We start from the raw sequence: 24976 nt of genomic DNA, 5'->3' as shown, positions 1-24976 counted from the left end.
ATCCACTGTCCTCATTGTCTAGTTCACAAAGCTGTTCATATAGGGTATGCTGACCGTGTAGCACAGAATCACAGATTTGTTTGTGTAGGACCAATACTAAGTGTCACTACAGTTTCATAGTCCCAGATTAGTTTTTATTATTGAGTCATCAAAGTATCAATTTGGAAAGGACTGAGCTTTATGGGTAGGATTTTCAAAAGCGCTCAGTGCTTGCATATCCCCAGCGAAGTCAATGCTAAAAGTCACTGACAAGTAAAGCCAGTGCTGAGCATGTTAGTAAATCCCAATCCACATTAATAATGACAACTTTGGGTTCTACTGTGACCTGTAAGCCAAGCTTGTATTTGTGGTGGTTACAAGAGGTGCACTATTCCAAGCACAATTCCACTTGGAGCACTGAGGGAGCACACACAGCATCGGCCACTGCTACACCTCATAACCAGGGGAAGCATGTAAGCCTATGCCAGCTCACCTCCACTTGCTCATGTGGAAGGTGCCTGGGGGCTGTATCTGTGCCCCATCCTATCCCCTTTGGGTTTTCTATAGTTGGAGCCAGTGCTAGATTCTTCTTTGTCACAACCATGACTTTCAGGACACAATCCGTGACTTTCCGGTATTTTTTTCTGAAGTTGTGATCTTTGTCATCCAGATCAGCAACCTACTCAACAAGATTCCTTCATGAAATCTCTATAAAGTTGGCTTTCCATATGTCACATGTAGCAGAATACGTTTTAAAATGATTAGTTAAATACTATTATAGGCTTTTAAATAAATGTTATTTTAAAATAAAGGATATTTGGCTTTCCTAATTGTCCATGACAAACAGCTTAGTTCTAGACAAAAGCTTTATGTTGTCATTTTCCCCTTTTTTAAAAATGATAATATTTGCCATGACAAACAACTAGCCTTACCTCTGGTACGTCCCCAGAAATACACAAAGTTTGCCCAATATGGCAGGCTCATCAATACTCAGAATAAAAGTAATGGAGTGTTTTGACCTTAGTGGAAAAGTCTGTGTCGGCTATTTTTCTATTCTCTCTTTTTTCAGACGTGCACACTGGAGAACTGAATTTGGGTTGTATATTTTTCAGATTTCCACTGATGAAATAGCAACCAAGAAAGAACAAATATCTGAGGCTTTGCAGACTACACAGTCATTTTTGGCTAAACACAGTGACAAGTATGTTAAATTTTATCACAGCATTTTGTTGATATAACTGTAACTAAATTAGTTCATCATATTTGCTTATAAGGAACAGACTGATATTCTCATCTTACAGGGGGTAGTAATATTTTGTAAGTTCTTTTAGTTTAGTTTGTTTAGTTTAACTGTAATTGGGAAGAGAACTTGATTAGGTGTATAACATTTAGATGGAAGCAGGGGGCCCAAAGATTTGTAAGTGTTAACATAACCCAGTCACGCTTCAATTATTAAACAGTGTTAAACAAGGTTCAAGATTTGGTATATAGAGACCTCAGTTTGCTTAGTACCATGGCAAACACATCATTAAAATCCTTTTAACCTTTTATTACAGATACAGATAGAAAATACAGCCTCTGTCTCTGATATTGACTCACTTGCAACCTAACAGCTGGAAAAACACAGGCACAGCACAGAGTCTTATCAGCCTCTCCCAAGATCTGGCAAACTTGTACCAGCATCAGGCTGGTTTGGGCATTTATTTTACTTGCCGCTTTCTGGTAACAGGCTTACAGCAGTGTTGCAAAATATGCAATCTTGGTGGCTATGCCAGACTCTTATTAGACAGAAGACAAAAGGAGAGAGATAGGAAAGAGACAAAATAAGGTGGGGAAGGTAAAGGACACGTGGGGCTGAGGATGTGTGACAGAGTCTCATGTCCTAGATGGTGTTCAGGATTTAGCAGTAGCCAGTAGAGATGGGAGTGTCATCTGGCTCCCTTTCTGTGGCTTGGTCTATCAGGACATTTTTCATGATTGGGATGAAAAAGGTCCAGCGTCCCAGAAGATGGTGGGGGTGTCAGCCATGATGGTGAAGCTCGCTCCAGTAGCCTATTTTTCTCCCCAAAGTCTTTTTTGAGGACCCCAAAAAGGGAGCAATGGGTCAGAATAGCCCATCCTCTCATTACTTTTGTCTACCAGTTAGGTCTAATTTCTGACACACCAATTTTGATTTATTGGTTTCCAGGTTCTTCACTTTTCTTGTTTACCAGTCATGATCTTAACACAGTCTTTGAGTTATATTAGTAGGCATTTTTTTTGAGTAATTTGGTCTTTCTGTCTTGTTTTGCACCTTTTCCCATTAACATTTGTTGTTATAGGTTCTTGTGACATTCCATGAATTTTCTCACAGTTTTTCCAATTGAGCCCACAATTGAGGTAAATTTGTAGGCCCAGTTTTCACAACAGTACCCTTGATTAGGTGACACAACACATGATGATACTTTTAAATTTATACAGCACCTTTCATTTGAAGGATCTCAAAACACTTTACAATATTAACAAACTAAGTGATAAACATAAGTCATACAGAGAAGTTTGTTTCATCCATCACTGAAATTAGTAAATGTAATTTACTTAGATTTTAGTAAAGCATTTCCTATGGTTATCATGAATGCTTGCTGTCAAAATTAATTCACATTGGCTTGGTTGGTGATCAATAAACAATCAGAGCCATAGAAACTGGCTGACAGACCATAAACAATAGAACTGATGGATAAATAACTAAAGGCATCTTTCAGTTAATTTTGTCTCATTTTCTGATCACAGCATATCTGCAAGCCATGCAGTTGACTTAAATGTATTAATTATTCAACTGTATTTGATGAATATTTTCATACAACTTCCTTATAATGCATCTTAATATTGGCCTAAAACACAAGTCAGATTTTGCTCTCATTTCTAAAATAATTATAGTATCTAGCACTTTTCATCAGTAGATCTCAATACACTTTGCAAAGGATGTCACTATCATCACTCCCATGTTGCAGATAGGGGAAATGAGGCAAAGGGAAGTGAAGTGACTTGTTCACAGTCACCCAGCAAGCCACTGGCTGAGCCGGGAATAAAGTCCAAGTCTTCTGAGTACTAGTTTTCCATTTGATCTGCTAGGCCATTCTGCCCTTTGTGCGCACACATACAACCAACAGAAAAAGCAGAACTTATTGTCACCCACTGAAGTTTTCAAATCTGATAATAATTGTTACCATATCTATTGATTTTTTTGGTAGAATGACGGATGGAGAGAGAAATGAAATGGAAAAACAAGTGAAGTCCCTACAAGAAGGTTATAACCTGTTATCTAATGAAGCTTTGAAACAACTGCAGGAGGCACAAAATTTAGGTGATGAAAAGATGGAGGGAAAGGTAATAGCACAGAAAATTTGTTGTTATATTTCTAGCTATAATACATTATTCTTTTGAGATTTATTGCATGGTTGTGGAACAATATATTAACAATGAAAGGAGAAACTGGATTTGATTGTATATATCAATAAGATGAAACCTGAATCAAATGACTGCAGTTTCTATACATTTGTATAATAATATGTAGTCTTATGTGTGCCTATGAACATTCTGTTCATCAGAACTTGTGTGAAGAGTCTTAATACCATGTGCCTTGCATGAAGAAAGATAAATCATTCATCTTTTAACTCTTCTCTTTAAAAGCCATCCTCTGATTGCTTAACTAGTTAAGTCTGTGTGCTGCAAAAATATGACACCATAAAATAACGTGGGTTAATCTCTGCCATGTACTCCCCCAGAGATATCCCAGAAGATATATAGTATTCCACACTTTCCTTAAATTCCAATTGGATATATGGTTGGAACCACATACAGTAACTAGTTATAAGATACGGCAAGTACATTTTTTATAAATCAATCTAAACCTTAAATATGAAATTCTGTCAAAAAGGTATTTCAAATGTATGTGTGCAGATACAAGTAGAAGTAATGTCTTGTATAATTATTTTCAAATAATGTTGCCAACCTGATTACATGCTTTCCACGCAAACTAGTTGCAGTATTTGGGTTCTATAATATCTGATTCCGTATGTTTGGGTGTCTGTGCAAAAGTGCTGTATGCTGTAAACATGAATAGCATGGTCATTTTGTATCACATACTGTTTTTGAATCTTCTAACCTTTCACAGACACTTAGAGCATGACAGTTTGCCTTCCAGGTATTTGTCCTATTTGCTCACTATATAATCATCTATTCTGTTGCCTTCCACTAACCCTATTTATGTATGCAGAGCATAGGTTTTCAATTCACAGATGCATGTTGATTTTAAATCTTTTATTACATCGTGTGCTGTTGAATGACATAGATCACTTGCGCATTTGAACTGCTAACACTCACAGCATTGTCTCAGTCCTGGTAAGTATATGATTTTGTGCTTAATATGTATTCAAAAGCAAAACAAAATTTAATATGTACAATTATAAAATTACTTAAAATCATTCTTTATATTTCTTTTTAGGTGGATAATGTTATTGCTGGTATCATTAATCAAACAACTGGAGAAGTCCTTTCAGTATTTCAGTCTGTTTTAAAAGGTTTAATTGATTATGATACTGGCATTAGATTGCTTGAGAATCAGCTGATTATATCTGGGCTAATTTCACCAGAATTAGGAATATGTTTTGATCTTGAAGAAGCAAAAGACCATGAACTTATCGATGAACAAACTCTACTGCAACTACAGGAATTAAATAATGCTAAGAAAATTATTTCAGAATCATCATTCACAAATATTCCAGCTGTAGCTGCTTTAGAACAAGGTATAATTCCAGAGACTCTGGCCATCAAAATTCTTGAGATTCAGCTTTCCAGAGGGTATCTAGTTATGCCAGCTACAGGGGAGCAACTCACTTTGCACAAAGCTTTCCAGAGGAACCTGATTTCTGCAGCTTTATTTTCAAAGCTTTTGGAAAGGCAAGACACATGCAAAGATCTCATAGACCCCAATACAGCAGAAAATATTTCCTTGGAGGAAATGGTTCAGAGAAGCATAATAAGTGAAGAAACAGGATTAAGACTTCTACCTATAAGACCGCAAGAAAGAGGTAGAATAACACTAAAATGTGGAAGGAGGATAACTATTTTGAGAGCAGCCCATGAAGGTCTCATAGACCGTGAAACCATGTTCAGGTTGCTGGGGGCTCAGCTACTGTCTGGAGGTATAGTCGAACCTGACACAGGGCATAGAATGACTGTGGAAGAGGCCATGAGACAAGAGCTGATTGATCAGGACACTGCTTGTGGTATTCTGACTCATCAGGTTCAGACTGGTGGGATAGTATGTTCTAATTCATCCAAACGCTTAACTGTAGATGAAGCCATACAGTGCAATTTAATTTCATCTAGCAGTGCACTCTTGATACTAGAAGCACAGAGAGGATTCATTGGCCTCATTTGGCCTCGTACTGGTGAAATATTCCCCATATCTACTTCTTTACATCAAGGGATGATAACAAGTGAACTGGCATGCAAGATACTAAATGGCAGGCAGAAAATAGCTGCACTTTATATTCCAGAAACCTGTGAAATACTCAGTTTGGATAATGCTGCACAGCTGGGGGTTATTGATGGCAATACTGTATCTGTTTTGAACAGTGTAATCTTACCTGATAAAATGCCTAACATGGAAGATTTAGAATCTTCTTGTAAAAATACTGCAAGATGGTTATCATCTTATGAATTCCAACCATCTGCATTTCATGACTATAGACAGGAGCAAGAAGTTTTAGGCACAGACGCGCCCGTGCCTCATAATTTAGAACAAACTAAGAAATTATTCATGTCTTATCTGATGATAAATAGTTATATGGATGCAAACACAGGGCAAAGACTTTTGTTATATGATGGAGATCTGGATGAAGCCGTCAGCATGTTGTTGGAAGGTGATGATTCTGTCACCAGTACTGATGTGGCAGAAGGGGGTTTTAGTAGCACATATGTAAACTCAAAAAGAACCGATCTGAAGCAACCTGAAAATGTCATGCTTAATAATGTCACAAGCAGTGTCCTTGATGAGTATACAGGTGCACATAATACTTTTAGTGACAGCAACTTAAAACAGCCTGAAGAAGATACTCAAAGTGATAAATGTTCAGAGAGAAACAATTTTCACAGTAGAGCAAATGTCTTTAATGCTAATGGCTTTGCACAGTCAAAATGTACATTGAACACTTTGTTGTCTAAACCTGAAGCAGAAACTGGAAATGTAATGGGTGGTACTCAAAACTCTGAAAAAGAGAATGTATTCACAAGTTTTCAAGACTATCCTGAACGAACACAAATGGAACAGTGTGAGCATGTGTATCAGCAAGCAAACTCTGGAAATGTAGAAAAGCATCGTCCAAAATACTCACAAGAAAATCTTATTTCAGGAATAGATGAAGACAAAACCAGCATGCCAGATGGAAGAAAGAGCCTGCATAGGGAAAGCAAGACTTTTAAAACCTTAGAAAATTCTTTGGGTGTAAATGATTTGTCAGTTAATAGTGAAGTCAGTCCTGTTCAAGAAAGCAATCCAAAGTGTGGCCCTCACATTTTGCAGTCTGATGCCAAAAGTATGTTAACTGACAAGGATAAGAAAAAATGTGATTTTCAGAGCAGTTTCAATTCATTCAGCCAAACAGATGTTGAAAACAGACTTCTAGGAGAAGTTTCTGGTAAAGAATTAGAGAGTCAAATTGTTTGTAATGAGCATAAGCATGGCATACCACCATCTGAACAGAATGAGTATGGCAGGCCATCCCTTGAGAACTGTACCAGTATGCCTGATGGACCACTCCCAGAAGAAAATAGTGATGTGCATTACAAGCCTCTGTTAAAAAACAGTACTGATACATGTGGCAGGCCTCTGCTGGAGGACCATACTGTTTTGCATGGTGGGCCATCCCTGGAAGACACTCATGATGTGCATCGTAGGGCTCTGTTGGAAGACACTATTACTGATACTCATGGGGCGCTGTCCCTGGGAGACAGTACCAGCATGCATGGCGGGCCATTGCTGGGAGACAGTACCAGCATGCACAGCGGAATACTCATAGGGGACAGTGGTGCTATATATGGCAAGTTACTACTGGGAGACAATAGTTGTAAACCTGACGATCTGCTGCTGGAAGATGGCAGTCCAGAGTTTGAAAGTGACTACTTGCAGCACGAAGATGATTCCGATGCTTATGAGACACCTCAGGTTGATGATGATGATGATGATGATGCCTATGACTCTTCTCAGGCTGATGGGGATGATTCCTATTACTCCTCTCAGATTGATGATGATTATGATACCTCACAGCTTGAGGATGATGATACTCCAGAGCCTGACAACACACCCTTAGGTGTCCAAGAAGAAAAAGACAAGCTAGTAAATGTGAGAGAAGAACTCAACTCTTTTCAAGAAGATGTGAATAATACTGGGGATAGTATCCCGTGCTTTAGTGAAGTAAGTCAGACAGAGTCCTTTGAGATTATAAATATAGCCTCAGTAAGTGCCGGAATGTTGGAAGCCATCCCTGAAGAGGAGACAGAAAACATAGGGAATTTGGAAAAGAAGGAGCAGACGCTACCAGTCATGATAGAGAGTGAAGAAAGCAAAGAGAGCAGCTTTAGTTGCTTATTAAAGCTGCATGAAGGTGAAGTGCAAGGAGACGGAGACAAGGAATGTGAAATGCAAGCAAAAAGTGACTCTACTGAGTATGAGCATGAAGGAATGCAGGAGGAGAAAGAGGCAAATTATGATTATATGGATTATGGTAGTGATAGTTATGATGGCACTGACTATGATGAGTATGAGGATGAAGTAATGAATATTTATTACTCACAGTGTCAGGATAAAAATGTTGATATTCAGCTGTTTGCTTCTTGCAAAGAAATGGAAGATTGTGATGAATGTAATCAGAATATTGATACTTTGGATGGTTATCTTCCTATAAAACATATGGCAAGTGATAACATTTTGCAGTTAGATTCTAACAGTCAAAATAGTAACCTATGCTCTGAAAAGTACAGTTTAGAAAAATACAAAAATGTATCTGATGTTTTTGAAGAAGGAAGTCTTGAGCTTAAAGATAAAACCAAAGAAGAAAGACAACAAGAAATTGAAAGTGCTTCTGAGAATTTTGTAGAAAGTGAACTTATGTTAGAAGATTTCACTGAAAATATTCAACCTGAAAACATCATTGGCATAGAATGCGTGTTATCTAACAGTGAAGAAAGTAATTTCACACGGCATGAGACTCTAACTTCTGATCTTGGCATGAATGATGCCATGGCAACAGACCCTGTAGTTGTTCAGGAGGGATCTGCTTGTGCATCCCCATCTGCTATTGCTAAGCAAGCTGCTGCTGCTGCTGCAGACATTCGGACTCAAATAGACTTACTCCCTTCAGAAGAGCTGTTACCTGTTCATACCATAACTAAAAATGATAACAGTATATCCATGTCATGTTCAGATTATGAGCAAAAACAGGAAACAAAGGAAGGCATACTCATGGAGCAAATGTCAAATCATGTGACTGGTATAGACCTGCTTAAGGTAAATTCATCCCAAATGGATAATGAAGTAGTCAGACATATGCCTTATGTGAATGGCAGTGATCGTCTAGATTCTCTCACTGACTTAGCACACCCAGTCATAAATAAAGGACTTGGTCAAATAGAAATAGGTATTGAAATTCCTAAACAAAATATAAACATAGTGACTATGATAAAGGAAAGGTATATCCAGGAATTCAGTAAAAGTCCCATTCATATGGAAAGCCTTGGGGAAATATTTGATGCATCTATTATTAAAACAGGTAGTGCAATTGTTGTTTCACATGAAGAAAAAGAAAGTGTTGGCCAAGCCTCAACTGATGCTAAATTAGGACATTACAGTGATTTTGATACTGTGAAATCAGATGAATTTATGGAAGCGTTTGACCTTTCTGCCTATTTAAAACAATGTGCAAAAGGCATAAAAGCAAAAGATATTTCAGAACTGAATGAGGCAGATTCTTGCTATCTTAAGGAAAGTGAAAGTGAGGAAAATGATATACAGAATGGAAAAGAGGTAGTGATAGCTGACTGTATTACTGATATGGGAGCAGTGCATCCAAAAGAATTAAACTCTAAAGCTCAATCTTCTCCCAGGACATTTACAGTAAAATCAAAGGGAATTAATGTTACCAAAGAAAACGAGGCTATTATCTGTCAAGAATCTGATTACGTTCTTGAAGACACTTCAGCAAATGACATTATTTGTAGTAATGAATTTGCCTTTAAGAAAGCTGACGCAGCAGGCAGTATTGAGAATGTCCGGGAGTCAGAGGACAGGGCAGAAACTAGTCATTCTGTAAACCATATAGGTGCAGCAGACTTTTCTTCTAGACTTTTGGATAACATAGGTGATAGCTTGGATAACGTTGTGCAGAAAGAATGTGAAACTCTTGTTTGTTGTAGTGGAGTAAAAAGCATTACCGAACAAAATATTTTAACCAACAAGACCACTTTAATTGAAAATGATGTCAGGAAAGAAAAGACTGATGAATCATTACAAAAAGAAGTGAGGCTCCCCAAAGACTTCCAGGAAGAGGGAGTTATATCACATTCTCCTGAAGTAACTGATGCACTAATTGAAGACTTAGAGAATATTTTAAAAAACAAATTAAAAGATGGCCACGTTTACTGGAAACAGGAAGGTGAACCTTTAAATTACTCTGACACAAAAGTTTTAATGCGAAATTTACTTAAAATGATTAGTTACACACACTTGGGGAATGAGACTTCCAGTGAGTCGAATATCAAGCAAACAAGTGATTACATTAGCGCTACGCTAATGGCTACCCCATCATGCATAGATCAAAAGGACCATGATAATCTTCAGTTATCTTGGCCTGATAACAGAAGTCCTGACCTCCTCCTTGATATATTGAAGCAAAACCACTGCAACCAAAAGACTGACAATCCATATGAAACAACAAGTGAAGAAGCCAAGAGTGAAAAAGACCGAGAGATAAAAGCTACTGCTCCTAAATTTATTACTTCTCAACTTGAACAAATCTTCCAAATCCCTCCTGGAGATGAAAGTTCATACAGATTAGAGGAATTGATGAGTGATTTGGCAAATGAATTGTTTACCAGCTCACAGACTCCTGGTATCTCTACAGATGATGAGTGTGTAAGCAAATCAGAGGAGCTGTGTAATCTTTTCTCAACAGAACTAACAGAATTTGGATCAGAAACTCTCAGAGGACATTCACTGGTTCACAGCACAGCTGTTATTTTGGAAAATGACCATCAGCCTGAGAAGTCAGAAAGTCATTCCAAAAGCTTTTCTGAAGATATTCTGAAAATGAAAGAAACTGCCCCACAAGATAGTCCAGTAGGCTCCATGGTAAGTAACAACTGTCACAGTTACACATTTTATGCTAAAGTAATTGCATGCATCCTTTTAAATATTGGAGACCATTACTGAACCAAAACAAAAAAACCCCAAACCACACACCCCAGTTATAAATTTAAAACAAATCGTAATGAAAACAAATTTTATGTTTCTCTATTAACTTAGAAAGCATTTTCTAATTGTTAAAACTTATTTTCAGTTGTTAAGTGGAGTACAGCAGTGTTTAAGGTACACAGAGAAATTGCGAGGACATTTGCCAATAGTTCAGGATATGAAATTCCACTTGGATAATCAGCAGCCTATTAGTAACAATTTGGAAATGCTAAAAACCCAACTTGAACAATTAGAGGTAAGTATATGTAACTTCTTTTTTCTATGATGCACTAAGTAGCACTTAGATAGTACAGTGTTGGATGCTTTAGAAATCCCTAACAGAGAGATGATATGGTTCAGATTTTAAATACAATTACATTAATTTACTTTTAAACCTGTTTCTCTTAGTAAATGTAATGCATCTTGCTTATATTTTGTTTGTAGTCATTTGAATCAGGACTGGCTACCTTTGCTGTTGTTCTAAAAAATGATATGAAGTCGACAGAAGAGTTTTTAAAATCTCTGCACACAGATATTCCCAAAGAACAACTTAAAGAGCTAAAAATAAGCTATGAATATTTACAGAAGGCCTTTTTTGTGGTCTGTGATATGTCTTCAAAGCGTGCAAAACAAATAGTCTTTGCTGTTGACTCTGAAATGGTATGTTTCTATTAAATGATTTTTTTAATGTATTTCACTTTAAAGTAGTTCAGTTTTGTATTTATTTTAGCATAAATTAAATGTCTGATTTTCTTTAATTTAATATCAAATTTGGCTGGTTAGACTATGATACTGTAAATAAATATATAACTTTCCTTTCTAGTCTAAGCTTGCAATATTTCATGAGGAGCTTTTAAGCAAACTTCAGAAGTTTTCAGACTGGATCACAGAAAACAGTAAAACTCTGAACAACCTGACACTGAATACTAGTGATATAGAAAAAGTGAAGCAAAGCTTACAGCTGCTTACGGCAAGTATCATTTATATTTAATGATGAAATAGTGTAACTGATTATCAGAAAAGATATTGTAATGTTGTCGCTATGAAAAAACTCTGGCCCATCTGAATGTCTAATGCACGTCTGCAACCTATCCCAATTATTATAATTAGATCATATACTTAAACTCCAGTCTCTTCAATGTACATTCCAAAAACAGCTATGGATGGACGCTTTAAAGAAACAGAATCCTAAACCATTAATTCAACTGCCTCTTAAACACTGACTTCATGTGATTCCCCGTAAGACATGAACGAAACCAAACATTCAAATATATATACAAAATGTAAAATGTGCAGTGACTTCACTGAGGTTTGGATAGGGTTGCAGAATGCTTAGTGATTTCAGTAGGGTTACACAGACGTAACTGAGGGCAGAATTTGCCCACAGAGTGGGGAGGTGGTGGAGCATCACTATAGGTTGCAGAGGAAGGCAAGAAAGCCAATGGCAGAAAATACCTTCAATACATATTCTCCCATTTCTAATTCTTGCAGAACTGCTCCTCCAGTTAGGTGAATGTCTCCCTAGTAGTACATGTTCTGTGCTGATTTTCAGTCAGTCTTCTGATGTGCAAAAATAAAAAAGCAAATAAGGAGAAGACGTTGATCAACATCATTATTTGGAATTTGAGATACAAACCCCTGATCATGAAAGCAAAACATGCACAAACTCAGCCAGTTGCCTTGGCTTCAATTACAAGCTTTAGACTAATTCCTTTTTTGGGGTAAAATTTTCCTCAAAAACATAGTTGGGCATTGGGCTAGGGATAATATTATTTCTTTCAGAAATATGCTTTATCAATAATGAACTATTCTTTATGGTCAGTCATTTCTCCTCGCTTTATTTACAGAACACTTCAAAAGAGCTTGGCTGTATGAAAATACAACTGGACTCCATAGCATTTGATGTTCAGTTCTTCATTTCTGAACATGCCCAGGATCTTTCTCCTAATCAAAGCAAACAGCTGTTGAGGCTCTTAAATAGTACCCAGAAGGGTTTTCAGGAAGTACAGGAAACAATCACATCTCAAACGGAAAGTTTAGAGAGACTGTTACGGACAGCACAAGATCTTGGTGATCAGAAGGTTTGCCTTTGTGTGTCCATGTGTACTTAGTGTTTCATCTATATGGATGAGGAATTTTAATACTAATATGTGATTGTCATATCAGAAATGAATTGCTTGGAAAGCATTGGCTATAGGACTAAGTACATTATAATATCCTATACATTTTATTATATTTGCCTTCATTATTCTACAAAGACTTTATCAATCAGGTTTGATAAATAATTGTTCTTGTCTTTCTGTGTTGCGACCATACCTTTTAGTACTAACATATTAGGAATCATATAGGCTGGATACTTGAATTTTCAGACATCATTATTGAAGCAGCAGTGCGGGATCAGGTCCAGTATTTCTGTCAGATTGAAGGAAAAGTATTTGTGATAGCTTACAATCATGAATAATATAGCTACTGTGTCTGTAATTAGCTAAATAAGTATAGTCAGGGCTGACTTAAAGGATGCCCTCAGTATACCTGCACCTTCCTCCCTCTCACAGAAGCACAGGTATAAGCTTCAGAGGTCACCACTTTACCCAACACTTGATATGTTATGAAAAAATTACTTAGAATCCTGAGGCTATGTAACATTCTAAGAAAGTTTCTTGCCAAAATGTTGTGGCAGAGAAATATATAAAAATGGGTGAATCAGAAACATATATGAGAATTTGGTAACTATAAAATCCTGCATGTTTTGTTCTTCTACATTGCTTAAAAGTTGCAAGCACATTCTACTCAAGTAACATGTTATGCATATCAATTGAGCTATCACACCAATCACAATTAACCTCTCTTTTGGTATCCTTCTTAAGAACTAATAATGTTTATCACAGGTTTCAAGCGATTAAGAGATGTGGATTTTCACTTCTGTTGGTTGGAGGTTTCATTTCTTACACATATGCATGGCCAGACTTCTGCTGGGCAATTCCATCAACACATGATCTTTTTTACTTACAGCATATGTGAGGTTTCTAATTCATAACTTCTATATATTCACCTTGCTCAAACTGTGTACCACTGCTATCATGTTTACAGCATACTTTTAAAATTATTGCCTTGCAATATATAGTTTATAAGGGAGCTTCTGAATATTCCTATGCAGAATTTTGTGTTTTCTTTCTTTCTACAAATTAGGATGTGGCTGAGCAGCACCAGGAATGCAAGGAGAAACTACAGGAAATATGTGATCTCTTTACACAAACAGAAAATCGGCTTATTGGTCACCAAGAAACTCTTGTTATCGGAGACAGCAAGACTGAGTTAAAGCAATACCAAACCAAACAAGAGGTGAAAACTTGACTAAACAGCAGCAACCTTAGCAATCTTATAATGTTTTCAATTAGTTACATTCCATAAAGAAACCAATCTGCGAGCAAATTAAAAAGACTAGGACAGGTGTTAGGTCAACAATAGCAAGCACTGACTGGATGGGGGGATGTAGAAACAGGAGCTGACTCAGGATCTCATGCTGGCCCTGTGCAGAAAAGAATTATGGCACTTCTGATAATGTGCTTGGTTCTCTGGAAGGAGAGGTATTGAAGAGCAACATTCAGATTTGTTATGTAACACCCTGAGCCAGCTAATTCACACAGCAACTTTGACATCAGCAAAAGAGGTGGCCTCTCAGTTTGCCCAGTGTTTTGGAAATCAGCACAACAACACTGTGGATAGGGAAAAAGGACAGAGAGAGAGGGGGGAAGAGGGAAAATAAAAAGACACAAATCCATGCCTTGTTTACAGAAGCCAAGGTATTGATTCTGTACACTGCGTCCATTCTGGGTGGCTTGATAAAAAGCAAATGAATAGACTGTCCTGTGATGTGCTGTACACTTTCAGAAACAACCTTGTAGCATGCCTGAGATCTAACATGTGATTCTGCAGTTCAAAAGCATTCTTGTCAGATGTGAGAAAATCATGTGTAAGTGAGCCCAAACGTATTACAGTCTGAGATTTGGGGGGGTCAAAATCCCACATGAGAAACAAAAGCGTAACTCATCTTACAAATTATTATAGTTACATTGATCAATGTTGCTGACTGAACTAATTTACAGTAATAAAAGTGAGTTTACAAGAATGTATGGGATGAGATGAGTTAAGCTATCTGTCAAGGAGAGATGTCTCAGAAGTTTGAAGTAACGTATAGATAGATCATTTACCTCTCGTAACATTCTTTTGTTGTTTATCCCATAAGGAGTTACAGAAAGATATGCAGGCAAGTGCACAGGCATTGGCAGAGATTGTGAAAAAAACTGAGATGTTTTTGAAAGAGAATGGAGAAAAGCTGTCACAAGAAGACAAGACTATTCTTGAACAGAAACTTAATGAAGCTAAGACAAAATGTTTGCTGCTAAGCCAGAAGGCAGAAGAATCCAAAAAAGAGCTGGATAAAGCTGTGACAACAGCTATTAAGCAGGAAACAGAAAAGGTTCTTATGTTAGAACTCTACATCTTCATTTGAATTTTTAAAAAGTCTTAGGGGAATAGACTTTCCACTTATTACTATTTTGCCAATGAGAAATCAAAGTCATATTTTACTTGGGTGACTATCAAAGTAATTAGTGCATGCTTGTTTTACAAATACAGCAGATTCCCAATATATCAATTTTAACAGATATTTTCAGATTTTAATGACGTCTTTTAAAATGGTTTAAATGTCTACATTTGAAGCTATGTAAAGGCTAAACAAGATTTCAGAATTCAAACTCTGAACTTTCCATGTGTAGGTTGCCGCCATAGAACAACTGGAGGAGAGTAAAAATACGATAGAAAATCTTTTGGATTGGCTGTCAAATGTGGATAAGGCAGCGGAGCATGGGGACAAGAAATGGACACTGGCTATAGAACAGAATGGAACCCATTTTAAAGAAGGGGATGTAAAGGCTTTGGAGGGAGAGGAGGATGAGGTCAATGGTAACCTGTTGGAACTTGACCAACAGACTGAAACCCATGTAGATGGCAGATTAAAACCCACAGACAACAATCTGAACCAGCAGTATCAGAAAGTCAAGGTACTATATGCACGTTACCAGCTGTAACAAATATTCAGTACTTACGTACTAAGATAACAAGTACCTAGATCTTGATTCAAAGCCCACTGAAATCAATGACAACCTTTCCATCAGACTTCAAAGAAATAAGTAATGTACATTGATAGATATTCTGTTAATGGAAAAGGTATTAAAATCAGCATTTGCCAATTACCACACAGGTACCCAGTTATTTCCTGTTGTAAGAATAGGAGAAATTGCAATGTTCTCAGTGGCAAATGTTGACATCTTAATGGTGATCACACTGCCCTTTATTTCCCTAGGCTGAAATGAACACAGTACAATGGTTATTATAGATAAAGTACTGTAGGCAGAACCATGGTTTCATAATGCTGTCATGGATCTTTTCTGATCTTTGTCAAAGATAAATTACTTGGTCTGACATATTTCCCTTATTGATTGCACACTCAGTTGTTATTGGATTGTTAAAATTATTGGATTGCTAAGATTATTAATCTACATTACTTTCACTTTAAAAGTGATGAATTCCCAGAGAGTAGAGCACCATATTATGAATGCTTCAGCAGAAGCTTCAAAACGCCACAACACAGCAATTTTAAGACATCTCCACCATTCCGCATATATAATTATGATGGTCTTCTGTATGTTTCGATACAGTTTTAACAATCCCAAAGATTCTGAGTGAAGGAACTGATGGAGGATCTGCAGAAATTTATCAAAGAAACACTCAGCATTTTGGAATAACTTCCATCTAAAAACTTGTTAAAGAAAATGGAAGCATAGTTGGTTTTGTTTGTACTTACTGGTGCTTTTTAGAAAATAGTATTAACAGAGGGCTCAAATCTGATCTTGGATAATTGTCTACCACACATATATGGAGAGGCATCATAGCCTATTTTACAATATACATAGTCATTTTTTTGTAGGAAATGGGGCACTTCAAGAACTAAGGTGTTTGAAAAGATATGGTATTTTAATTTCTAGAGCCAAACATGGTTTACATCAGGTTCTTTTAATATGCATTTATAGCTCCTGTGATTTATTAGTTTTAAGTTGGTTAAATCTATATGGTATCCAATATGTATGGATTTTTTTGCCATAGAATGGCAATTTTTCTATCAGGAAAGATATTTGATAATCATCTTTAGAACTAAAAATATAAAAATTAGCAATGACTCATTCACTCAAAATAAATAGGAAATATCTATTCTCCCTTTGGTATATGCAGCCCATAGGTTGAACCACTAGCTACTGTATATGCAACAAGTAACGGAATACTTATAGAAAACTGCCCATCATTTAGCACGTTACATAATGAAGCCTATCTTGAGAGTTAACCTATGGAATGAGGAAAACTTGGAAGTGAGGAAAAAGATCTTGGGAAAATTTACAGTGGTTGTTTCTGATGGCAGTTGCCTGTTGATGGTGGTCCTTTGGGCAAGTGACTACACTGAGTTGTATTAGAAATATAGGACTGGGTCCTCATCCAATGTGCATCAGTTTTTCTCCAAATTTCATTAATGTGAAAAGGGTTTTGCCTATGTTATACTGGGATGTGGTCCATAATTACCACTAGTTATTTCTTAAAGTTTGAAAATGCTATAGGTATATAATGAATGAGTGGCATTTTGAGCAGCTCAGAATGTTAAAGGGTTTTTCCACATCTCTTCTTATTGATCAGTTAACAATTTTTGAATAATCTAATTAAAAATGCCGCTCTTATTCATTATTTACATTACTCAAAAATTAGTATCTGATCAACAAGAAGAGATGTGGAAAAGCCTTTTAACATTCTGAGCTGCTTTGTAATTTTGGTCCGTGTTGTGCTATCAGTTTCTAGACAGAACTCCTCAGTGATTTCAGTAGAGATGTTGGATAAAAAAAAGTCCTGCGATGGAACCCTACATGAGGATGCTAGTCATAAACATTTGAATTTTTTTCTTATAGGCTCAGCATGAAAAAATTATTTCTCAGCAACAGGCTGTCATAATAGCAACTCAGTCTGCCCAAGCACTACTTGAGAAACAAGGCCACTACCTTTCCCCTGAAGAAAAAGAGAAGATGCAAAGGAACATGAAAGAACTAAAAGTCCAGTATGAAACTGCTTTAATTGAATCAGAACGGAAAATGAAGTTAACGCACTCTCTACAGGAAGAACTTGAGAAATTTGATACAGACTACAGAGAGTTTGAAAACTGGCTACAACAGTCAGAACAAGAACTTGAAAACCTAGAGGCTGGTGCTTCTGATTTCTCCGGTGTCATGACCAAGCTCAAAAGGCAAAAGAGTTTTTCAGAAGATGTTATTTCTCACAAAGGTGACTTACGGTACATTACAATTTCTGGACAAAGGGTGTTAGATGCTGCTAAATCTTGTAGTAAAAAAGATGGTGTCAAGACTGACAAAGATGGTATTGATACTTCGGCTACTTACACAGAGGTGCAAAGAAAACTGGATGGCGCCTCAGATCGTTTCAAATCTCTTTATACTAAGGTAAGTTTTATTTACATCTGAATGAGTCGGGGAATAGAATTGGCTCACCAAATATTTATGTGAAAGATGATTTACCATTGGAACAAACTAGAAAGGAAATGGTTTATTCCCTATCTCTTGAAGTCTTCAGTTCAAGACTGGATGTCTTTCTAAAAGATATGCTTTAGTCAAACACAAGTTATTGGGGTAACTGGGTGAATTCTATGGCCTGTATTATATGGGAGGTTGAATTAGATGATCTGATGGTCCCCTCTGGCCTTAAAAATCTATGAAAGCAGAAATTTCTGAGTAACATTTTGGGATGGAAGGAAACTCTGTGGCTCCTCTAGATTTGTCTGCCTATTGCCTCTGTCTATCATTTGTGCCCTGTAATTTTTCCTTCCAAGCGGAACCTACTTTTAATCTTATTAATAAAACAAAATAAAAGAAAAGCCAGGAGCTGCCAAGATTACCATTCAAAAATATAAATTTGATAGAAAGCTTTAATCTATCTGTGCCCTATCCTAGTTTTCCCCAGTCTGACCTCCATTGTTGGCAGTGCACTCACTGAAACCACTGCCTTTAAGGAGCAATTCCTTTCCCCAGCACTCAACCCAGTTCACTCTGCTGGTCTTGAGAACTATGAAAATGTTGAGGGGAAGCAACCTATCACCCAGAACATAGAGCCTATTGAATTAGGCTCTGAGGCCCTACACTGTCCCTATTGAGGAACGGAGTGGAAGATCTGTGTAGCAATCAACCCTTTGGCACTAATCCCTACTCCTTTTCTGTGTGGCTGCCTGCAGAGCTAGACTTTGTGTCACAGAGGTTCTGCATGCTCCCTTCACAGCCTCTCTATATCCTGACACAACCCATGCACAGGAGGTGAACCAGCTGTGTAGCCAAAGGATCCTCCACACCTGCAAAGCAGAGGACAGGTTTTGCCAGTCTGTGCTTAAAGAATCACACTATGATTTTTAAATTTGTGTTGAGTGTTTGAAATAATTTTCTGTGTGCATTTTTAAATGAAATTTTATTTCTTTTGAGAGGTGTTAGATTAACAGTCTTAGACTAGTCCTTTACTAATCCACTGGAAAGGTATAGCGTGGACAGCAGCAGTGCTAGCTTCTCCACGCTGCCCTGCCAGCCTATCTTAGTTCTGTCATGGGAAGATAACTTCTAGGGGAGGGAAAGGAATTCTGTCTATGTGTCCTTTGCTCTGAGGACACCTATTCACTAGGAACTGGACTAAATCACCAACTCATTTCACATCGGACCAACCTTCAGATAGCAACAAATGTCACTCCATTTAATGTTCAGCATGGATAGAACCATTATAACTCTAATCTTCACAGTCATAACGCAGAGTGGCATTGGTCTGTTTAAGAGAGATTTATTTGTGTGTCACTGTGGCTCAGCTCAGCAGTCTCATCCCTGTGCCAGATGTTCATAGGCTTAAATCCCTACCTGGGCTTAAGCTGCTACTGCTGCAGTGATTAATGGTAGAAGGTGCCAACTTTTGGCTGGAATATTCATGTCACTAAGACTCATTCTGACTCATCACTTTTTGTTCTCCAGGGAGATGTTATATAGTCTCTAGTACTTTTCAACAAGAGGTAGTGGATATCCTTGTTTTTCTGGCCAGCATTCCTTTTCTCAATAAAGGCTTGATCCTATGAGGTACCACTGAAGTCTCTGGGAGCTGAGGACGCTCAGCCCTTGCTAAATACTCTGCATCTTGCAGGATTGAGTCCTATGATGGTTTCTGTGTGAGCTCTTGCATGATCACTATCTAAGTCATTGATTTAGGTCAGGACATGACACTTTGATTATGAAACCAAATTCTGATCTGTTTTCTTGAACTTTTGGTGAGGAAGCATCTCTCTCCCTGTTTGGAGAAACTAATTGTCATTTTCTTACAAAAGCTGCAATGAAAAGTAAGAGCAAAAGCTGCTGTTATTATTAGACTGGATTCTACCTAATTGGCTTTTTTGTGAGATTAATCTAGGTGGGGGTAAAGACTTTATATCCAAGATTTTCAAAGAGCCTGTTTTGTACATGCACAAAACCTACATCCCCAGGTGCAGATGGCCATTTGTGTGCACATATGGGTAAGTCACCAACATACCCTGTGCATATGCACATTGAGAACACATAGCCTGAAGACTCTTTGAATGTTTGACCCTAAATGTTCAGAACAAAAAAAGGCCTGGTATATCTTATACATTTCTTCATTAAATTAAGCTTTCCTAAGCCTGGAGCACTGGGATTGAACCCTGTGTCTCCCACTGCTTTGCTAAGTGCTCTAACCACCAGGCTATATAATTTTTTTAGACTTGTCCTCTCCTTCTCACTCACTCTCTCACACACACACACTCTTCAGTTATTTATCCAAAGTGCAACAACTTGAGCAGGCAAGATTGAGGAAGCCCCACATCAGAATATCCCATAGTCCAGTCGTTAGGACACCGCACCTGAGAAGTGGCAGATCCCTGTTCAAATCTCTTCTCCCTCTCAGGCAGACCCCCCTCTTGAACCAGGAGTCTCCCACATCCCAGTACTCACCTCTGGGCTAACAGTTATGAGAGAGTTCTCCCCATCCACCAACTGATTTGTGTGAGCTTGCCTTAGGGGTCAGTCAGATGTACTCAGGGGCTGCCTACCGGATGGGGCCCCACACGTGACTTAGGGGGCCGAACACTTCTCTTCCCTGGCTTGTGAATCGCTCTAGAGTTTAGGTGGAAGATAGACATCCAGACTGAAACAAGAAGCCATGCACATGCCCAGAGGTAGAAACATAGGTGCCTAGAGAACTTTTACTGAAAAAAAATAGTCGCCAAATGAGTTCAGGCACCTGAGGGTTCAGCCGGAGTTTTGTGCATCACAGTGGTCCCAAAAGTGGGACTTAGGTGCCTAAATTTTGTGCATATAGGCCAGAGGGGTTTTTTAATTGAGATTTCTAAATTTTGTTTGTGTAATCGATGGCAGGAGTGACTAGAGCCTTGGATAGCTGCCCCATTTTATTCTTTGTATAAATCTATATGAATAAATGAATCAAGTTATAAAATAATTTTTAACATGTACAGTTTTGTACATAACTGTAGGTATTGTACCAAAGGCTCCAGTCTCCTCTTAGATAAATGGAATGCCTTTTAATGTTTGGCCGCTAGGTGGAGACTAAGTAATAAGTGTAAAAGGTATAATTGGAATGTCATATTTTTAATTTTCTGAAGATATTTAATGTAACCATCAGTAAATATTATGACTTCATGCAAGCAGAACAAAAACTGTTTCCACAGATACCAGAAGAATTCCCCTAGCATTTTATTACTTGGCACAATTTACTGTGTGAATGGTGAGGCATGTTAACCTAAAGGACTGTAGGATCCTGCTCTATCTGATCAGAAAAAACATCACATTCTTAAAAGACTGAAACAAAGTGTAAACACTGTAGTGGTCCCTTAGCAGGTACAGATTTGCTAAATAAATAAGCCACTTCTGAAAACCAGGGTCTTCTCTTGCCCAAATTTTAGGGTCCTTGCTGACACTCCCATGTGGATTTCCTTACCAGAAACAAGGTAAAACAACTCATGACCATGATCAGAACTTGGTTTAAAATAAAAAAACCCTGGTAAAGCAGAGAATCTATTAAAAAGACTTGAAATTTTTTTCTTTGTTCTCTTTGTTTAGGCTGATTCTCCTGTAGCTTTTCCAGAGTTTTAGGTCACAGAAAGAGAAATGTGCACTTAGTTCTACAAATGTAAATCAGGAGTAACCTCACTGATATAAAACCTGTGTAAGTGAGAACAGAATCAGCCCCAGTATTTGCAGATTGGTTGAGTGTCATCTTATGTGTATTTTTGTGCACATCATCTAAGGTCTCAGAGATCCAACTGGGCAGACTCTTGCACCTGCACAGATCTCTGTGTAGATGAGAGCTCCATGGCAAAACTTCTGTTGAATAAGCCTAACGTTTTATCTTATTTGCAACATGTGGTTTAGGCAATCCCAAATACAGTTATCTTGCCCATCGGTACCCCTCTACAAATAATCCATTTACTAATAAAGCAAACTTAATTGTTTTAATTTTTTTTAAATCACCTATTCTATTAATTGTCTAAATTACATTTCTTGTAAAAATGACTTTAGTTGAGGGTCAAAATTTTCAAACTTGAGTGCCTGACAGTAGGCATATTTTTATGCACATAATTTTTGGAGATACTGAATATTTGTAGCTCCCAGTGACAACACTGTAAGGTGTCTAACTGTAAACATGCAAATATGAAACATTGGGCACTGTAGATTGAGGGAAATATTTTTATGATCACAATATGCTACTCTGAAATCCCTAAGAGATCCTGTTCACATGAAATAAAATATATATTTTAATGTCTATTTTTTTCCTTTTACTTTTTTTAGTGTGGTATACTTGGAAATAACCTTAAAGACCTGGTAGATAAATACCAGCATTATGAAGAAGCCTCATCTGGGCTTCTGTCAGGTCTCCAGACCTCTGAAGTAGCTGTGAACAAACAACTGTCTGAGCCAATTGCAGTGGATCCTAAAAACCTCCAAAGGCAATTAGAAGAAACCAAGGTAAAAAAAAAAAAAAAAAGCCTTAAAAAAAAAAAACTAAACAAGGAACTGCTTGTTGTTGGAAGGACAGAACAGTCTAACATAATTGAAGCGATTAAGGGCCAAATTCTTGCATCATATATATATAGCTTCTATTGGCCTTGAATTTGACTTTCTGAAGTCTCATCTAAAAATATTTGTGTTGCAAGTAAAACACTTTTACAGAAACTGGCTTATACAGTGAGGAATTAAAAAAATGCTATTAACAGTGGGTGGGAGCAAATAAGTTCTTAGACATAGTTATCAGGTGAGAGGATAAAAGCTGGAAGGTTTGGCAGCTGGGAGGAGACTCAGTGGTTTTGTAGTTACTGCAGTGAACTCTTGGTAGCAGGATTTGGGCTGTGGTTGCTGATGGAGAAGGGAGCATCACGTCTCTGTCTGTGACTTCCTACTTTTGTTTTTTTTGTTTTTGTTTTGTTTTTTTAATCATGCCCCTTTCCTTTTCTGCTGGGATATGATTACATAGGACTGGGGTGGCCAAACTTACTGACCCCCCCGACACCCACCTCCCCACTGGGCAAAATCCTTTAGCCCCACCACCCTGACGCAGGGCAGAAGCTCTGGGCTCCTCACCCCAGTCTGGCAGGCAGAGAATGGATGGGGGATAGGGGGCTCTGTGAGTCGCACTTTAACTGTAAAAGAGCCGCATTTGGCTCACGAGCCAGTTTGGCCACCCCTGACATAGGATCATAGAAATGGTTACGGTGAATTAAACCAGAGGTCCATTGATTCCACTGTCCTGTCTCTGACACTGTTCTATACCAGAAACGGCAGAGGAAGGTGTAATAACCCTGCAATAGGAAGATGTGGAAAATCTGTCCCCTACATTAGGTCCTATCATGGTCTCTAAGGCCTTCACTGCGGGGTGAGGGAAGAAAAGCATGTTTTTGCATTGACATAACTAACTCAAGATATCTGCCTTGTTGTAAAATCCTAGTGGAAACAAGGCAATATATATACTTTGTACCTCAGTGTAACTAGTCAAGGTAAACCCCAGCCTGGGGGTGGGGCATAGGGTTGACCTTGACTAACTACACTGAGGTAAAAACAACCTGTGCCTGACTGAATTGTTGCTGCTATGCTCAGCAGCCTGAAGGGAATCTCATGTGGCTAGGCATAGTAAGTAAGCAGTTTCCACAGAAGCTGGTTCTGTCTCTGGAATCACAGAGGGTTTGGGAGCTGGTATAAGGTACCTTGTGCAAGGGATGATGAACTTTGTCATCTTTGAATATACTACTAAGGGCTTGATTGTACACACTGGCAAGGGAGGGTGCACTTTGCACCCCCTTACACCAGCACTGGCCCCTGTACTCGGGTCAGAACAGGCAGTGTTTGCTCTGTGGCCCTCTCTGGAGGTGCTGTCAAGCAGGCCGGCTTTAAGTCATTGCTAGGACTCCATAGGAGCACTACTAGTGAAGACCTAGGGATGTACTGAATCACTGAACACCCACAGGGCCCTGAATACGCTCCCTCCTTAGCCAGCACTGCTCCCTGCCAGGCTGGTGTTGAGTGGGTCCAGGCTCCTGATAGGGCTGTGTGCACCTTGTACCAAAGTGACTCACCCCTCTAGGCAGATTTTCTGTCACCATGGCCCTGAGTCCCTTGGTTACATCAGCAGAAGCCAGGCAAAATATAGCCCTTAGAATTTGCATATTTAAACTATTGCCATATGTTTGTGTTTCTCCAAGATACAGTGAAAGATCTCCAGGGCAAGGGCAGGGTCTTCTTCCGTGTTTTATAAAGCACTGTGTAAATTTACAGTATCATGGTTTAAAATAAATACAGCCTGGTGGGCAGAGAAGGAGGGAGCAGAATTAAAACATACATAAGAATATATGCATGTTCTTATGTTCTTAACATGGAGTAAAATCCTGGCCCATTGAAGTCAGTGGCATAACTCCTATTGACAATGATGGAGCCAGGATTTTTAAAAAAATCATTAAACTGTCTCATAGTGTAATTATAATTGAATTGGAATATTCTTAATTCACTTTCCAGCTGGCAAGATAACTGCTCAGCTGTAATTCGTCTCTCTCTCTCTCTCTCTGCCAGACAGAATATTCAACATGCATTTTATAACGTAATTATGAATACCTCAGGATTCTAATAATCATGTATGAAAACCTTGATTGAATCTATATTACCGTTCTTGCCCTTTACAAATAGCTGTCATACCAGACAAGTGTTTCCTTTAGCTCATAAACCTGGACAAGCTACTTTCAGAGCCTTCCAAGCTGGTTTTTATTGAGACACAAAAGAGTGACCTTCCCCCTGGGAAGTAAATGCTGTACCTGTCGCCAATCTTCTCTCCCCCACATGGCAGCACTGAAAACTGCCA

The 24976-nt window shown here is 38.1% G+C and overlaps 1 protein-coding gene across 12 annotated transcripts in view; it reads left to right on the top strand.

The window, feature by feature from the left end:
* DST (dystonin) overlaps nucleotides 1–24976 on the top strand; it is a 453158-nt gene that overhangs the window by 297909 nt on the left and 130273 nt on the right. For 10 of the 12 annotated variants that reach the window (XM_067565501.1, XM_067565500.1, XM_067565495.1 and 7 more), the window contains 12 exons: nucleotides 1092–1180; nucleotides 3210–3345; nucleotides 4463–10366; nucleotides 10575–10724; nucleotides 10913–11128; nucleotides 11292–11438; nucleotides 12316–12549; nucleotides 13658–13810; nucleotides 14715–14948; nucleotides 15247–15531; nucleotides 17479–18024; nucleotides 22423–22599. In XM_067565501.1, coding sequence (XP_067421602.1) covers nucleotides 1092–1180; nucleotides 3210–3345; nucleotides 4463–10366; nucleotides 10575–10724; nucleotides 10913–11128; nucleotides 11292–11438; nucleotides 12316–12549; nucleotides 13658–13810; nucleotides 14715–14948; nucleotides 15247–15531; nucleotides 17479–18024; nucleotides 22423–22599 — 8271 coding nt within the window. The remainder of the gene's footprint in view (nucleotides 1–1091; nucleotides 1181–3209; nucleotides 3346–4462; nucleotides 10367–10574; nucleotides 10725–10912; nucleotides 11129–11291; nucleotides 11439–12315; nucleotides 12550–13657; nucleotides 13811–14714; nucleotides 14949–15246; nucleotides 15532–17478; nucleotides 18025–22422; nucleotides 22600–24976) is intronic. The other 2 variants (XM_067565502.1, XM_067565498.1) reach the window with 1 other exon arrangement.

This window comes from Emydura macquarii, unplaced genomic scaffold (genome assembly GCF_026122565.2).
Source record: "Emydura macquarii macquarii isolate MOO-44397 ecotype Brisbane River unplaced genomic scaffold, CSIRO-AGI_Emac_v2 contig_2680, whole genome shotgun sequence".
NCBI classification, from domain to species: domain Eukaryota; kingdom Metazoa; phylum Chordata; order Testudines; family Chelidae; genus Emydura; species Emydura macquarii.
Note: the sequence above shows the minus strand (reverse complement) of the source record. Positions and strands in the feature narration are given on the sequence as shown.